The following is a 17840-nucleotide window of genomic DNA, read 5'->3' as shown; positions in this document are numbered from 1 at the left end:
CACCCTGACCACCCTAGGAAAACAGCCACCTTCCGTGTCCCCACACACTTATACTCTGGGTCACCTTCCTGAAGGCACTTACAACTTCTCACATAAACACTTCCCTTCACTGCACATTGAGCTAATCAGTTGTACAGTAATTATATCTGGAGGATGGGGGAGTCTGAAAGAAGAGCCAACTCACCAAGGACGATGCATAAAACTGAATAACAAAGAAGGAGCATTAGAAGTATTCTATTTAGAGGCAAAGAAGTAACAATTAGAGAATCAGCTAACGCACTGAAACAAGTTGTGTCTGAGATTCAGGAAATGGGATGGGGTATCTGTCTTCGTAACAAGCCTTGTAGAAGTGTTGGACCTTTTAAACTATGTGCAAATGGATATTTGGTAAAAATAAAAAGACAACATGGTGGGTGAGAGAATGGACTGAGGAATTATCCTGTGAGGAATGCCACAGAGATAGACCAGGTTGGAAGGACACATGGAATTGAGTGGTGGATTTTTATGAGAGGATTTTTTTTTTTGATTTAGTTTCTTTTTTAAAAATTGGGAGATATTACGACATGTTTGTATCCAGGAATGAATGAGCCAGTAGAGGCGGGAAGTTGATGATGCAGGGGAGGGAGGGGACCTGATCCTGTGCCCCAGCTAAGAGGTGGCCTCAGACAGGAGCAGGACCATCCATGATCACTGCTGTGAAGGCAGAGGATACAGGTACAGATGTGGGGTGTGGGGGGATGATGGCGCAGTTCTCACCTAGTCCTTCTTTGAGCGAAAAAAGGAATAAACTCACCACTTTAGAGTGGGGAGTGGGGAGGGGGGGGGATTGAGGAGGGAGGAGAAAGTGAGAAACAGCCTCCTCAGGAGGAGTGAGAGTGAACTGCCTCAGGGAATGGCATCTGGAGAGAGCAGGGCTGGGGCCACTGAGCTCTGTGCTCATCAACTTAGAGAGTTCCAGCACTGGGGCAGCAGCAGGAGGATACATAATAGACTAGGAGAAACTGCAACAGAATATCTCCAAGTGTGAGGATTACAATTGTTTTTACTTTGTCATGTATAACTTTTAACATTTTATAATCTTTCTATAGTGAATATACATTATAACATATATATTGTACATTATACATACACCTCATAATCAGAATATAAAAGCTTTGTTTAAATTTTAAAAGGGAAGGCAGATGTGTAGGAAAGGCCAGAGCTCAGGGCTCAGAGCTGGAAGTGCTGGGCTCCATGTCTGGGCAATGAGCTCACAGAGCTTTTTCTCCATCTCTCAGGACGCTGTTCTCTGTGGAGGCCAAGCAGGATCTTTCCCTTCTTTTTGGGGTGTGGTCATTTATTGGTATCTCGTCAGCTCTGATGCTTTTAAGAAGATGGGTTTTGTAGTTTATATTTCATTTTTAGCTATTTTCAGGGGGAGGATTGGTCCATACAATCTAGCCCACCTTATTCAGAAATGGAAATTTTAAAGCAAAATAGTTGAGTGAAAAGCTGATTGGTCCTCGAGTAGAGGATCCCAATCTCAGTCTCAACACATGATCAGAGGGTGATCTGTCAAGTGTTTAACAAGTGTAAGCGATTTTAATGTAATTTATTTTGAAAACATTCATGCACACACAAGAGAGTTCAAGTGATACTCAAAAATATACAAATATATGTCACATCATCTCTTCCCATCTGCTAGTCACCCAAGTCCTCTACCCAGAAACCATCACAGTTAGCAATTTCTCATTTCTATTCCCATTAAAATATATCTATGCGTCAATGTATACTGTTACGTCACTAAAAGGGCTCAGGACAGACACGGGAGAAAATATTTGCAAATAATATATCTGACAAGGGACTTGTTTTAGAATATATAGAGAACACTTAAAACTCAACAATAAGAAGACAGCTCAGTTAAAAAATGACCAAAAGTCTGAACCAATGACTCACCCAAGAAGATACCTGGATGGCTAATAAGCATATGAAAAGACAACATCATAGGTCACTTGCAAATGCAAATGAAAACAACACTGATAACCATTACACACCTATTAGCATATCCTAAATCCAAAAACTGGTGATGCCAAGTGCTGACAAGGATGTGGAATGACAGGAACCCTCGTTCATTGTGGGCAGGAACACAAAACAGCACAGCCATTATGGGAGATATTCCGCAGTTTCTTCTGATGAAAATAATAAGAATAATAAGTTTTCACATATTGAGGTATATGGGGAAGCCATTCTGGTTTAAATCTGATTTGGCTGAAACTTCTTTTTCCCAGAGCCATCTGACTGATGGCCCACCAAACACGCGTTGTCCACTGTTTCCAACATTTTCCTAAAGCAAAGAATGCACTCCTTAAAGAGGAGGATGTAATGTCTCCCTTTCTCCCATGCCGATACCAAAACTTCTTTGAAGATAAGCTTTTCTTCCCAGAGAACCACGATCAAGTTAACCTGTCATGTACCTGCTAAACGGCAGCAAAACACCTCCTTGTGACTTTGGAAAAAAGCTGTATTCCGGTCATGCCTGCTGTATGTTACTTTGTTCTGAAATGGGATATAACCATGCTGTAAACCACGCTTCCCTGGGTGCTTGCTTCCCTGCTGGAGACAGTGTTTCTGGGCTAGTCCTCAGCTCAGTGAGTACCACTCTTTTTTTCTTGTCTATAGATTGGTTATAGATTATTTGCCTTGACACTTATAAGACTACACATAGACTTACCATGCAGCCTACTGATCACTCTCCTAGGTTTTTACCCAACTCATTTGCACACTTACATTTGCCCAAAAACCTGCATGCAAATATTTATAGCAGAACACCCGTTAAATGTGGGCTGCACACAGTGACTTCCTCCCCAAGACTACTGTGTGGAGAGGGACACAGAAAATAGGAGCTTCACAGGGAGAAAGCTGGGAAACACAACCTCAGCCAGGTGGTGAAGGTTATCATCAGTGATCAATCGAGTGGGTATTATATACCCTTGATATGTTGTGTTGACAATGGCACTTCACCTCTGTGGGCTTGTTCCCAAAATCCATAGCCCTGGTGAACCAAACTCAAATTGAGGGACAGTCTACAGTATAGCTGAGCAGTGCTCCTCAAAAATGTGAAGATCATCACAAACAAGGAAAGTCTGAGAAATTGTCATAGCCAGAGGAGCCTGAAGGACTTAATGTGGTGTCATGGATGGGATCCTGGAATAGAAAAAAGAAAAAGTAATGAAATCCAAATAAAGTATGGAGTTTAGTGATAACGTATCAATATTGCTTCATTAGCTGTGACAAATGTATGATAGTGATATAGACGTTAACAACAGGGACAACTGAGTGTGGGACACACAGGAACTCTGTACTAACTTTGCAACTTTTCTGTAAATCTCCAATTATGTATTCTACAACAAAAGAGTTTATTTTTTAAAATAGCCCTTAGAAAAGGAATAGGGAGTGGAAGAAAAACATGATCTATTTTTCAGTTTTCCAGGGTGTTGTCATCAAGGGGCTGGAGAGAGGGGTTGTAGGGAGAAAAGTTGGAAGCCTCAGATGCAGGGCAGGGCTCCAGAGCTCCCTCTCCTCCAATCCCTGCCCCACCCCCGAGCCTGAGCCCAGGGCTGCTCAGAGGCATCTTCATCCCCCATTGATGTCCAGCCTCCAGATCAGCCACCTCTTCCTGACTCAGACCACAGCTCATCCTCTCCCCTGATTGTGTAAATAGGAAAGTACAGTGGTGGCGCCCCCGTGTGACCACAGAGGTGAGAACAGAAGACCAGAGGTCCCCTTTGGCCCCTTCCCTGGGGATCTCCTGAGGGTCTCCCCTGGCTCCCAGCAGCAGGACAGGGCTGTGCACAAGAGGAGGAGCCCCCACTCCAGTGTAAGGTTCAGAGTCCAAATTGTTTCCCCAAATACACGCTGACAGAGACTTTTTCCTCTCCATTGAATAACCATGGACTTTGGCCTCAGGAACGGATGAGCAGATCTCCAGGCCATAAAAGCTGGTTCCCAGGTCCAGGGTGGACCCCCCAAACATCCTGGGTGCCCTCAGTCTCCTACATGAGCCCTTGAACCCCAGAGTCCCTGTCATTTGTTCCTACTGCTCCTTCCAGGATGAAGTCTCCTCCTCCAGGGAATCAATTCTAGATTCTCCATCCCCAGGATGGGGTGGACGACGGGGAGGAGCAGGAAGAGATCCCAAGGGTAATGGTCTAGGAAGATGGGGAGGCTCCTGAAGTGAGCAAAGGGAGGGACATTAGGAGGATGGAGGCCAACAGGAGTAGACAGGGAGGAACCAGAGAGGAAAGGGGCAGGGGAATAGGTCACCTTAGTGGACACCTGTGTAGGGGGGACTGGGTTCTGTGTGGGGAGAGGCGCCGTGCCCCTGGGATCTCTATTTTCTGCTGCTGGTAATTGCACAGGTGTTGTAACTGGGCTCCATAATTGGCCCTATAATTGGTGGGTAAGCTATACTTAGATTTGGCATTTTTCCATACTTGTGGTGTGATATAACTCAAACACACTTGGCAAGAAGGGCAGAGAAGAGGAGAGGGGAGGTGATTAAGGGGCTTCCTCTCTTGCAGAGCAAGACCCTCCCCTCAAGCCCTGACCACCTTATGCTGGGGTCACTGAGAGAATGAAGGAACTGAGAGGAGGGAAGCGCCAGGCCTGTGACTCCCTGCTGGGGACAGCCCTGGCCCTGATTCCTAGGTTTCCAGTGTCCCACTCCCTGGACGATGACTTCACAGCTGTGTCCGAGGTTGTCGTTTTTTCACAGCCCTCAGCTACCTGTACATTTTTCTTTATCTGCTAAGATAGGAGAAACTGCTGCTCCAGAAAGAGTGCCCCGAGGCCAGGGATGGGGAGCTGTCCAGCTGCTGGAGGCCATGGAGACTGTGTTCCTGGAGGGCAGAGGGCAGGACATGGGGTGGAGTCTAGAGACTACAGTGGGCTACAAGGAGATCAGTGATGAGTTGGGGCCCAGGCTTCTATCTAACCCGAGTGCGTTTCTTCCCATTCTCTCTTTAGGAATCTTCTCCTTTAATTAAACATAAATCCCTTATGACAAGAATTAGAAAAACCAAATTCATATCAAGATTCCTATTTTCAGTAAGGAAGCAAATCACTACTACTTAGTGCAACAGGAAGTTAAGACAGGGATGGGGACGGCCCGGCCCCACCTCTGCTGGAACAAGAAAGTCATCAGGGAAAGAAGAAGGTCACTGTGGGGAGGAGGTCGTGGGGGGGGATGGGGTGGGCCAGTCTCCCCACCTCCTCTCATTATGCTAAATGGAACACAGACAGGTTCAGATGCCAGTTACTGAGAGCGAAGTCAGGGGATGTGAAGTCCCAAAGTGGGAGTGTGAACAAATCTTGCATCAGTCGGTCCCCACAAGGCAGCTGTCTCACACCATGAAAGAAAATAATCACGAATAAATTCACGTCAGTCACATTCAGTGTTGATATTCTCAACAGCCCACTGCATGTTCAAAATGTCCCAATCAAAGAATCCTCATAACCCAGTCGTGTCCCCTCTCTCCAATGCCACTCCCACTTCACACCCTCTCGAGTCTCACCTTAGGATCTGTGAGAGACACATCAGAGCCCTGGGCACTGTCACTGCCTGGGGTAGAGCAAAAGCGAGACCTGGCCAGAGCCCAAAGGAGATGAGACTAAAGGAGGAACTATGGGGTGAGTGAGCTCCCCCACAGGCTCCAGTCTACACTATCCGGAGTGTTTCAAGGATCAACCTCCCAACTCAAACTTACTTGCAGCTTGCAAGTAACCCCTTCTTTTTTTCACCTGTGGGAAGAAAACAGGGAGAAGGCTGGGCCATGAGATGCTAGAAGAACCCGCTAGTCCTGGACCACAGGGAAGTTTCCAGAACCGTGACTGAAGACCCAGGACAGGATCAGGAAACAAGAAGAAAGGAGATATGTGGGGACTGGACCGACTGCCCTCCTGGAGCTCTGTTCTCAGCCGTGACCTTCCCCTCTGACCTTCAACTGCTGGGAATCAGGTCCCCAGCACCAGAATTATCAAGGTGAAGAAATCTCTTTCATTTTCAGAAGCACTTTAATAAGAGTGTTAACAATCAGCTCCAGAGTAGTGAGCACACGTGTGTGGATGGGACTTCCCATTAATGAGGCAGGGCAAACTTCTACCTGGGCTTGAAACCCCCAAATGGGACAAGAAAACTCAAACCCCCACTCCATTCCCTACCTGAGCGCTTCTTCCTCCACATCACAGCTCCAGCCACCAGAGCGCCAGTGGCCACAGTTCCAAGGAGAACCAGGCCGACAATGAGGCCCACAGTGGGGATGGTGGACTCAGTAGGCAGCTCTGGAGAGAGAAGGGAACATGAGGGTCTCTGAGCTCAGGATTGAGTCCTGACCCTGCTGAAGGTCTCCACAAGGGCTCCTGATTTCCCTGAGAAGAGGCTCTGAGCCCACAGCTCCCTCCTTACCCCATCTCTGGGTGACAGGCTCAGACAGCCCCTCGAGCTGCACATGGCACATGTATCTCTGCTCCTCTCCAGAAGGCACCACCATAGCTGCCCACTTCTGGAAGGTCCCGTCCCCTGCAGGCCTGGTCTCCACAAACTCCGTGTCCTGGGTCAGGTCCTCTCAGTCACGCTGCCAGGTCAGGGTGATCTCTGCAGGGTAGAAGCCCAGGGCCCAGCACCTCAGGGTGACCCCATGGACAGATATGGGATGGTGGGTCATGTGTCTTTGGGGCGTCTGAGGAGGAAGAATCAAAAAATTCATTCACATTTTTCACTTACCTCCATGGGCCACTAAAGCACTTATGTGACCATCCTGAGAATGGACAGGACAATTAGTTCGGAAGGAGGAAGCACATAAACCGGACACCAGCCTGGACTTGGGGATCTGGGATAATCTTTTCTTTTTGGAAAGTTCTAAAATCAGGGTGAGCGTCCACGGTAAGATGCCAGGTCTCAAAGGAGGAGAACACAGACTTCTGGTCCTCACCTGGGTGGAGGGTGAACGACTCAGAAAAGCTAGGGTCAGGCCTGCAAAGTTGTTTTCAGGCCGAGAACAAACCCTGAGAAATCACGGTTCATAAGATCTCGCTGACAGGGTCAAAGGGGACCAATGATGAGCAATTTCAGGCATGGTCTCACCTTCGACCCCTGAAGAAACTGGATTCCTTAAGTGTCCTTTAGAGAACAACGGCAGGCCCTCTGTGCAAGTTACTATCACAAAATATGAAAACCTGAGTGGATTCCTTCCCCTTCCTGACGGTGATCCCATTTTCCTTTTCTCTTTGTCTGACGCCCCCAACCCGAGGGGAGATCGGGAGTCCCCGCGGCCCCTCACCCGCGCGCTGCAGCGTCTCCTTCCGGTTCTCCAGGTGTCTGAGGAGCCACTTCACGCACGGGCCTTTCAGGTAGTTCCTTTCTTTCTCCGCCACACCGGCCGCCTCCCACTTGCGCCGGGTGATCTGAGCCGCCGTGTCCGCCGCGGTCCAGGAGCGCAGGTCCTCGTTCAGGGACAGGTAATCGGCGCCATCGTAGGCGAACTGACTGTACCCGCGGAGGAGGCGCCGGTCCGGGTCCACGTCGCAGCCATACACAGCCTGGAGAGTGTGAGATCCTGACCCCGCCCCGTCTACTCGCAGTAAAGGAAACCTAAATTGAAAATTAAACTCGAGAAAAGTTCCCGCCGGCTCTTCCCGGGTCGGATGGCAGGGCGGGTCCCACAAAATAGGGATGAATTTCGGACGCGCAGACTCGGCGTGAATCACGGACTCAAAGACTCGGGGAGACCCCGGCCCGTCCGTGGGGATGGGGGGTCGGGACCTGGACCCGGGCCCGCGTCGCTCACCGGCCTCGCTCTGGTTGTAGTAGCCGCGCAGGTTGTTCAGGCTCACTCGGAAAGTCTGTGCGTGGCCCTTGACGCTCCGTGTCTCCCGCTCCCAATACTCTGGCCCCTCCTGCTCCACCCACGGCGCCCGCGGCTCCATCCTCGGACTCGCGGCGTCGCTGTCGAACCGCACGAACTGCGTGTCGTCCACGTAGCCGACGGAGATGAAGCGGGGCTCCCCGCGGCCGGGCCGGGACACGGCGGTGTAGAAATATTTCATGGAGTGGGAACCTGGGGGCGGGGAGGGGCTGAGACCCGGGACCCGGCTCAACCCTGGTTCTGGCGCGGGTCCCCGGGTCCGAGGTTGATGAGGCCGGGAGCGGGGAGGGGCTCGGGAGATGGAAAAGGGGCGGCAGGTCCGAGAAGGTTGGGGACTTGGGGTGAGAAGATGAGGGGACGGGGGAAGGGAGGGGTCAGGACGGGTCAGGCCGAGGTAGAGGGTCTGGGCTGGGTCCTCGGAGACACGCCTTCCCTGGGGGTCTGTGCCACCGCCAGGCGGTCCCCTGGCTCCGCCTTCTCCAGCAAAGGCCGTTTCCTCCCGACCCCGCACTCACACGCCCAGGTCTCGGTCAGGGCCCCGAGAGCAGCAGGAGGAAGGTTGGAGGCATCATGACCCGCATCCTCGTGGTCGAGGAGGAATCTGAGCCCCTGCTGGCCCGTGTGGAATTTATAACCGGTGACAAGAGATTTTCACCTATTGAGGTATATGGGGTAACTATTCTGGTTCCAAACTGATTCGGCTTGAACTAAAAAGCCTGACTTGCGGCCTATTAAACATATGTTGTACATCTGCTTAACCATTAAAGTAAAGAATGCACTCTTTTAAGATAAGAATGCAGACTTCCCCTCCTACGCCATATTGGTAATGTCCTATAGGTAACGTCTGACATCACAGTCATATTGACCTAATTTGTAACTGAATGTGAAAATATATCCTGGGTGTGTTTAATGTATGTTCTTTGTTCTAGAGAGATATAAGACTGTACTGAAAACCATGCTTCTCCTGAACGCTTCCTAAGGCCTTCCAGGTTTATAATGCTCACTCTGGCTCAAGTAAACTCACCTTATTTCTCTTATCTATCGGATAGTTATTGGTTATTTTGCGGCGTCACCGGGACCCCCCCTCCCCCCCGTGATGCTGATTGGCTTCTCTAGAAACCAGACACCCAATGGGAGTGAGAACTGGGGCTGCGCGTCATGAGTCTCCAGGCAGGAGGACCTGACACAGGTTGTGAGAAGAAGTGAAACTCAGGAAGACGGGACTCCCTAACACTGAGCTTCCCAGCCCCAGACTCTGCCCTCGCGCCTCAGACCCTGAGAGCCACCCCCGGGGACCTGGGACTTTGCCCTGACCCCTCTCCTCCCGCTCCGAGGGCTCTTTGTCACACTGTCTCCCTGAGTCCTGGCCCAGGGGCGGTTTGAATCAGCGATTGTCAAGCATTTTGGTTTCAGGATATCCATACAGTCTTCAAATTAGGGAGGGCCCCGAGGGTAATTTGTTTATGTTGGTTGTATCTTTCAGTATTTGCCACACTAGGAATAAAAGTTTTTAAATATTTTAATTGATTTACTTAGAATAATATTCATAATCTATAGTTTTTATGAAAAATATTCCCCAAAATAAACAAGGCAGCACAAGAGTGGGTCTTTTTACATCTTACATTTTTGCAAGTCTCTTTCTCGTCTGTCTCATGAGAAGACCACTGGATTTTCATATTTGCTCTGCAGTTAATCTGCTATTTTGGTTGAAGTATATGAAAAAAATACAGCCCCACACAAATATGTAGTGGTATTTTTAATAACCTTTTCAGATAATTGTGGATGTTCAACTGTGATACTAATATAAAATTACACAAGTGGTAGTTTCTCAATGGTTATTTGCAAGGTGAAACCTGAGACAATATCATTGAATATTTCCTATTTTGTTACATTAAAATCCACAGACCTATTTTGCATGATGAATGCCTCTTGTACTAATGTATAATTTTTAAAGTAATACATTGTTTCCTAAGTTATATAGATCTTCCCTTGTTGATGCGTTTTACTACAACCTATCAAAATATCACATTTATTAATATTACCACAGATCTCAACAGGAAAGTCTGTCAGTACTGGGAAGCTGTCAAGCTTACACGGTGGACACAAGTTTTTCAAAATTCTGGTTTTCTCTTGAGAGCTTCCATTTTATCAAGGCAATAAGTATTGCCAGTTGTTGCCTGTCAGGTTTTTTTCTTGAAGGAAGAAGCTCCTGTTCATTTTGAGAGTGTACGCCAATTAACTAAGTCTAGATAATCATAGTTCCTGTCGTTCATTCTTTCAAGTAGAAATGATATTCCATAAAAAAGCCTGGCTCAGCTCGCGCAAATTATTTTCCTTGGGACATAGCACTTGGAAATGTAGCAGAAGGGCCTATGTGTACTTTGCACGTCATCAGGTAAGATATTTTTAAAACATGGATTTAAGAATAATTATTAGGTCAAGACAGTAATTTTTAGTGCTTCAACCAGGACGTTTTAAAGTAAGTGGTTTTTGTTTTCATTTTGTTTTTCTGCAAGTAAGTGGATAACTACTATTGCAGGTGGGTACCACAACCTCCATTCTTACTCAGTTTTACCTCAGTGCAAATGCCAACATAGTGAAAAGGCAAATTATGTCAAGTAATGCTATGAAAAGAGTTTTGACCTCATGGCTCCCATGGAAGGGTCTCAGGGACTTCAAGGGTTCCACAGACCACACTTTGAGAACTGCTGTTCTGAATGAACCAGGGAGAGTCTCCCAACTGGTTCCACCTTTGCCTCCTCTTGATTTCCCAGAATCCCTCTCACTGAGTTTGGACTCCTTGCCTCCCCAAACTTAGCTTGGAGCATTGCCCCTAGTCTCCCCTGAACTCACTCGCTGGAAATTTGATGACAGAGAGGGTCCTCAGTCGGGGAAGGCAGGTGCAGGGACAGGTGTTTCCCTTTGGAACTGACAAGTTTATGTGTGAAAGCACCAGACCACTGACAACCTTTTTTGGTTTTGTTACATACCAGCTTAATATGTATTCACATCTCAGATAGAAATTTGAAGTATCTCTAAGAGAAATAATATTGGCCCTTTCATTTTACATGAGTCTCATGCGTCTGGCTTGAGACCCACAATGTATGAAGAGCAGTATGTCCAACAGAATGTCCTGCGATGAAGGAATTGTTCTTTGTCTGTACTGTCCAATGTGGAAGCCAGTAGCTACATGTGGCTATTGAGCACTTGAAATGTGGCTACTGTGCTGAGCAGTTGAATTTTTAATTTTATTTGCTTTAAACTTAAATAACCATCTGTGGCTAGTAGCTACCAAAGTGGACAGCGCATATCTAGGGTGTTCTTAGTTTTCAGTCTCCTCCCCTAAAAACGATACTGTGTGATTCACAGTTTGATGTATATTAAAATTATCTTCATGTGGGGGTCATGGCTTTGTCCATGTGGGTCTTAGACATATCCTTAAAATACAGCATGCCCAAGAAGTTGAATTAACATGTATTTTAACAACTAGAGTGTACAGACATTAACCCAAACATGATTTGTTACCTTAAGGCCATAAGTGTTCAAAAATGCCCATCACTGGAGCTAATCCTTATGTATGTTATACTGGGGCTCTTGGTGTTGTTTTCATTAACCTGGTCAACATAAGTAGGGAGATAAGTCTTCGCTTAGCCTAAGAGGAAGCATTTATTGAACACAATATATATCAATTACCTTGTAGGCCCTGTGGATCCACTTGTAAAATTATAGAGCAGAAGATATAAACCTTAGAATGCCACCACCTTAGAATTCTCTACCTATTGCTCCTTCCCACACTTTCAGCCGAAATTCAAGCAATTCTATTTCCCTTCACCCTGGTACCCCTCTCCTAGATGAAAATATACGTGAAAGTTTTATAGCTGTGGAGTGAAGAATTCTCTAAGCATGACCCAAAGATGAAAAACCATAAAGAAAACATAAAACTTCTCTATGTCAACCACACACTCACAAAGATAAATACACATGCTAGTAATCAAACTCAGAGACACACAAAAAATTGTGACAGACAAAAGGATAAAAACATGGCCAATGTTCTTCAACCAGAGACCACCAGGAGCACTCCTGTGGGCAAACAAGTTGGGTTTATTACTTGTTGCTGCGAGGGAGAATGCACACCACAGGGACCACAGGCCATCTTAGTCTGAAGGTGTAAGAACATATACGGGATTTGGGCTTTGGTTGGGTGATTTGGGGGAGGGTCTATAGAAGCAGGGGCTCACTCTAGATTGGGTGTTGTCAGGAAGTGGGGGCAATTCTATGATTGGGCATCTCAATAAATCTTATCTGTAGACGTGGCTGACTAGAGCAAGAACAAAGCTGTAATTGGAGCTCATATGAGCCAGCAGAGGGATATGTTTGGTATTTTGTGAGTTTCACAGTGCCTTGTTTTGCTTAGGTGATGTAGTGATCTTGTTTTCTCTCACTTTTTCACATTCTCAGAGTGTCCTTGTCTGGTGTTGATGTTCTTTGAGATGACTTATGTCCAACAGGAGAATAACATGCCAAGTGGTGAGCACCAGGCCCGCTTTTGACCACACTGAGGCCTCGCTGTAAGTGTCAGACCAGTTCCCAATATTGGGGCTGCTTTCTCTTCTTTCTAAATTCAATATTTTAAAATAACGACAACTCGATCAAAAAATAAAGAATATTATAAAACAATTTGGAAAAGCAGAAATGACAATGTCAAATAAATATATTAGTAATAAATGTAAACAAAAATGAGAATGTGGAATAAAAATGGGAATTAAAACCAAAAGTCTATCAGCTTGGCAAAGATGAAGGTAAGTCATGAGAGTATCAACCAGAGGGGAGGGAAAATATATGTCATAAAGATTAATAGACTGGAAAACACACAAAATCTTTAGAGGGAGCTTTTGAAAAATATCTCAACAATTTAAATGTGCTTACATTTTTTTTAATTTTTATTTTTTGTGAGGAAGATTTTTGCTGAGCTAACATCTGTGCCGATCTTCCCCTATTTTATGTGGGATGCCGCCACAGCATGGCTTGACGAGTGGTGCCAGGTCCATGCCTGGGATCTGGGCCTGCAAACCCCAGGTCCCTGAAGTGGAGCACACAAACTTAACCACTATGCCACTGGGCTGCCCCCTAAATGTGCGTATATTTTGACACAGAAAATTCTCTTTTAGGAATTTATCCTAAGAAGATAATCACACGTGTTCTTAAGTCATACTCCCACTAAATAGTTCAGATGGAAAAGTCATGGCAAGCTGAAGAAAAGACCTACGAGAAAATCAGTCTATCAATCAAGGGATTCCAACATGTTAATAAAATCACTTTCAGAAATAATGGAGGCTAGGAAATGATAAAAAATTTCAAGAAAATTTCTTGGAGTTTAGAGACAAAAATTTACATTTTGAATGGCTTAAGTTCTTACTACAGTAGACGAAAACAGACTCACACCATGACAATCACAGTGAAGTTTCAGAAAGATGGTGGAACAGAAGAGACCTTGAAATCTTGAAGAGGCAACAAACACAAGCCTGGAGGCTAGAAGACATTGCAGCAATGCCTTCCAAATTCCGAGGAAAAAATATTCCAACACGGAGTTCTATATCCAGTCAAGATGTGGGTAAGGGCTAAGGCAGCCTAAAGACATTTTAGATGTTTAGAGTTTCAATGTTTTATTTTCCATGTTCCTTTCCTCAGGATATTACTGGGCAAAGTGGGGAACAAGGATGGACAAAACCAAAAATGGGGAAAAATGGGATCTAGGCAACAGGGGAGCCAGAACAAGAGAGAGTCAAAGGTTCCCAGGATGAAGTGAAGGAGATCGAAGATGTCAGCCCTGCCTCAGGTGTGCAGGAAACCAGACCATGTGGGGCAGGACTGAGGGCTGTGGGACAGGTGTCTGTGAAGAGTTGAAGCTGGTAGCATACCAGATTTGCTCAAATATGTTCATGAACACTTAGATGCTGGGGAGAGTAGTGGAATCATTTAAACCAAACAAATGAAGAAACAAGGTATTTACTAACTCCAGGGCACATAAAAAGTTGATTCAAGAAAGGAAAAGTAATCACAGTCTACTAAAAGCTCAGTTGTGACTAAGGTTTACATGGTCATAATAAAGCAGATGTGGCACACTGAGCTCATCAAAATTGTAAAGTAATTACGTTGGGAGGATGGGGTTGTGTGAAAGAAGAGCCAATTCACTAAAGATGATGCATAAAACTGAAAAACAAAAGAAAGAGTATTATAAGTATTCTATTTAGAGGCAGAGAAGTAGCAATTAGAGAAGCGGCTAAAACAACTAAAACCAGTTGTCTAAGAGCCTCGGGAAATGTGGCCGAGGGGGCGGGGAACATCTGTCTTCCTAACAAGCCTTGTAGAGGTATTGGACCTTTTAAACTATATGCAAATGCATATTTGCTAAAAATAAAAAGACAACATGGTAGGTGAAAGAATGGACTTAAGAATTGTCATATAAGGAGTGTCATAGAAATGGAGCAATAGGGGTCGACCCCATGGCTGAGTGGTTAAGTTCGTGCACTCTGCTTTGGTGGCCAAGGGTTTCACTGGCTGGGATGGATGTAGCATGGCTCATCAAGCCGTGCTGAGGCGGTGTCCCACATAGCAAAACCAGAAGGACCTACAGCTAGAATATACAACTATGTACTGGAGGGCTTTGGGGAAAAGGAAAAAAAAAAGAGGAACATTGGCAACAGATGTTAATTCAGGGCCAATCTTTGAAAAAAAAAAAAGAAAAGAAAAGAAATGGAGCAATAGTTGGAAGGAGACATGGGATTGAGTGGTAGATTTTTATGAAAGGATTTTGTTTTGATTTATTTAGTTTCTTTCTTTCTTTTCTTTTAAAATAGGAGCTATTACAGCCTGTCTGTATGCAGGAATGAAGGAACCAGTAGAGAGCAGGAAGTTGATGATGCAGGGGAGGGCGGGGAACTGATCCTGTGCCCCAGCTGAGAGGTGGCCTTAGACAGAAGCAGGACCATCCATCATCACTGCTGTGAAGGCAGAGGATACAGGTACAGATGTGGGGTGTGGGAGATGATGGTGCAGTTCTTACCTAGTCTTCTTTTCTCTGAGTGAAAAAAGAAATAAACTCATTGCCTGAGAGTGGGGAGTGGAGGGGAGGGGGGGATTGAGGAGGGAGGAGAAAGTGAGAAATGGTCCCCTCAGGGGGTTTGAGAGTGAACTGCCTCTGGAGATGGCATCTGGAGAGAGCAGGGCTGGGGCCCACTGAGCTCTGTGCTTATCAACTTAGAGAGTTCCAGCCCTGGGGCAGCAGCAGGAGGATACATAATAGTCTAGGAGACACTGCAACAAAATATCTCCAAGTGTGAGGATTACAGTTATTTTTACTTTGTCATGTATAACTTTTAACATTTTATAATCTTTCTATAGTGAATATACATTATATCATATATAGTACATTGTACGTATACATCATAATCAGAATATAAAAGCTTTGTTTAAATTTTAAAAGGGAGACAGATAGGTAGGACAGTCTAGAGCTCGGGGCTCAGAGCTGGAAGTGCTGGGCTCCCTGTCTGGGCAATGAGCTCACAGAGCCTTTTCTCCGTCTCTCAGGACGCTGTTCTCTGTGGAGGCCAAGCAGGATCTTTCCCTTCTTTTTGGGGTGTGGTCATTTATTAGTAACTTGTCAGCTCTGATGCTTTTAAGAAGATGCTTTTTGTGGTTTACGTGGCATTTTTAGGTATTTTCAGTGGGAGGATTGATCCATATAATCTAGCCCACCCTTTCAGAACTGGAAATTCTAAGGCAAAATAGTTGAGTGAAAAGGTAATTGGTCCTCAGGTAGAGGATCAGAATCTGAATCTTAAATCATGATCCGAGGGTGATCTGTCAAGAGTTTTACAAGTGTAAGGGAATTTAATATAATTTATTTTTGAAAACTTTATTCATGCACACACAAGAGAATTCAAATAAGCCTCAAGAATATACAAAAATAAATGAGTCATGTCACCCATGTCCTGAACCCAGAAGCCATCGCAGTTAGCAATTCCTCATTTTTATTCCCAGAAGAATTTATCTATGCGTTAATGTATACTGTTATGTCAATAAAAGGGCTCAGGCCACAGACTGGGAGAAAATATTTGCAAATCACATCTCTGATAAGGGATTTATTTTAAAATATATATAGAACTCTTAAAACTCAATAATAAGAAGACAAATATTCAATTAAAAAATGAGCGAAATCCTGAACAGACACCTGAAAAAGAAGATTTATGGTTGGTTAATAAGCATATGAAAAGATGCTCAACTTCATATGTCATTAGGGAATTGCAAAAGAAAATAACGGTGATATCCCAGTAAACACCTATAGAATGGAGGCCTAAATCCATAAGCTGGTGATGCCAAATACTGCCCAGGACGTGGAGCAGCAAGAACCCTCATTCATCGTGGGCAAGAATACAAAATAGCACAGCCACTGTGGAAGATATTCAGCAGTTTCTTGTAAAGCTAAATGTAGACTGACCATACAACCTACAGATCATTGTCCTAGGTGTTTACCCAAAGTCATTTGAAAACTTACATTTGCACCAAAACGTGCATGTAAATGTTTAAAGCAGAACACCCCTTAAGTGTGGGCTGCACATAGTGACTTCCTTTTGAAGACGACTGTGTGAAAAAGGATGAAGGAAAAAAGGAACTTCACAGGGAGAAAGCTTGGAAACACGACCTCAGCCAAGTGGTGAACGTTAACATCATCGGTGATCCATCAAGTGGGTATTATATATGCTTGATAAGTTGTGTTGAGAATGGCACTTCACCCCTGTGGGCTTGTTCCCAAAAACCCATAGACCCGGTCAACCAAACTCAAGTTGAGAGACAGTCTGCAATATAGCTGGGCAGTACTCCTCAAAACTGTCAAGGTCATCAAAAACAAGGAAAGTCTGAGAAACTGTCACAGCCAGAGGAACCTAAAGGAGACATGATTGGGACTTAACCTAATGTAGTATCATAGGGTGATCCTGGAATAGAAAAAAGAAAACTAATGAAATCCAAAAAGAGTCTGCAGTTTAGTAATAATGTATCAATATTGCTTGATTAGTTGTGACAAATATATGATCGTGATATAGATGTTAATATCAGGGGAACTGAGTGTGGTATATACAGGAATTCTGTACTAACTTTGCAACTCTTTTGTAAATCTCAAACTCGTATTCTAAAATAAAAGAGATTGTTTTTAAAAATAGCCCTCAGAAAAGGAATAGGGAGTGGAAGAAAAACATGATCTATTTTTCAGTTTTCCAGAGTGTTATCACCAAGGCACTGGAGAGAGTGGTTGTGGGAGAAAAGATGGAAGCCTTAGACGCAGGGCAGGGCTCCAGAGATCCCCTCTCATCCAATCCATGCCCCATCCCCTAGCCTGAGCCCAGGGCCATTCAGAAGGCATCTTCATCCCTCATTGATGTCCAGCCTCCAGGTCAGCCACCTCTGCCTGACTCAGACCACAGCCCATCCTCTGCCCTCACTGTGGGAATAAGAGAGAGCAGAGTGGTGGTGCCCCTGTGTGGCTACAGGACTGAAGACGGAAGACCAGAGCTCCCCTTTGGCCTTTCCCCCAGGACCTCCCCAGTGTCTCCCTGGGCTCCTAACAGCAGGACAGGGCTGTGCACACAAGAGGGAGCCCCCATCCAGGGTCAGGATCAGAGTCTGAATTGTTTCCCAAAATACATGCAGACATAGACGTTTTCCTCCCCATTGAATGACAATGGACTGTGGCCTCAGGGAGGAACAATTCTTCAGTCCATAAGAGCTGGTTCCCAGGTCTGGAGTGGACCCTACGAACATACTGGGTGTCCTCAGTCTCCTTGAATCCCAGAGTCCCTGTCACTTGTTCCTGTTGCTGCTTCTATGGCTGAAGGCTCCTCCTCTAGGGAATCAATTCTGGATTCTGCATTCCCAGGATGGGTA

General features: G+C 45.5%; 1 protein-coding gene and 1 long non-coding RNA gene across 3 annotated transcripts; one reads left to right on the top strand and one right to left on the bottom strand.

The window, feature by feature from the left end:
• Positions 1 to 1559: 1559 nt before the first annotated feature.
• LOC138919611 (class I histocompatibility antigen, Gogo-C*0203 alpha chain-like) lies at positions 1560 to 8301 on the bottom strand. The gene is made up of 4 exons (XM_070245092.1): positions 7317 to 8301; positions 6443 to 6716; positions 6199 to 6318; positions 1560 to 3183 (listed from the first exon to the last, which is right to left on the bottom strand). The coding sequence occupies exons 1-2, from the start codon at positions 8080 to 8082 to the stop codon at positions 6607 to 6609; spliced, it is 876 nt and encodes a 291-aa protein (XP_070101193.1). The 5' UTR covers positions 8083 to 8301; the 3' UTR covers positions 1560 to 3183; positions 6199 to 6318; positions 6443 to 6606.
• A 112-nt stretch (positions 8302 to 8413) lies between these two features.
• Positions 8414 to 17111, top strand: LOC138919616 (uncharacterized). 2 transcript variants are annotated; one of them, XR_011429943.1, is made up of 4 exons: positions 8414 to 8564; positions 12360 to 12469; positions 14759 to 14923; positions 16199 to 17111. It is a non-coding gene; the product is annotated as an uncharacterized lncRNA (long non-coding RNA). The 2 variants fall into 2 exon arrangements; XR_011429942.1 differs by having other exon boundaries at positions 8415 to 8564; positions 15489 to 17110.
• Positions 17112 to 17840: the final 729 nt, after the last annotated feature.

The sequence above is a fragment of the Equus caballus genome, chromosome 20, assembly GCF_041296265.1.
Source record: "Equus caballus isolate H_3958 breed thoroughbred chromosome 20, TB-T2T, whole genome shotgun sequence".
Classification (NCBI taxonomy): domain Eukaryota; kingdom Metazoa; phylum Chordata; class Mammalia; order Perissodactyla; family Equidae; genus Equus; species Equus caballus.
The sequence above is the reverse complement of the archived record's forward strand: the minus strand, read 5'-3'. Positions and strand labels throughout refer to the sequence as shown.

Excerpts from the sequence above, each read along its gene's own strand:
- LOC138919611 (XM_070245092.1), bottom strand. The coding sequence starts at position 8,082 with ATGAAATATTTCTACACCGCCGTGTCCCGGCCCGGCCGCGGGGAGCCC. Across the intron at positions 6,717-7,316 it reads GGAGACGCTGCAGCGCGCGG|ACGCCCCAAAGACACATGAC; the intron begins GTGAGGGGCCGC and ends CTTCCTCCTCAG.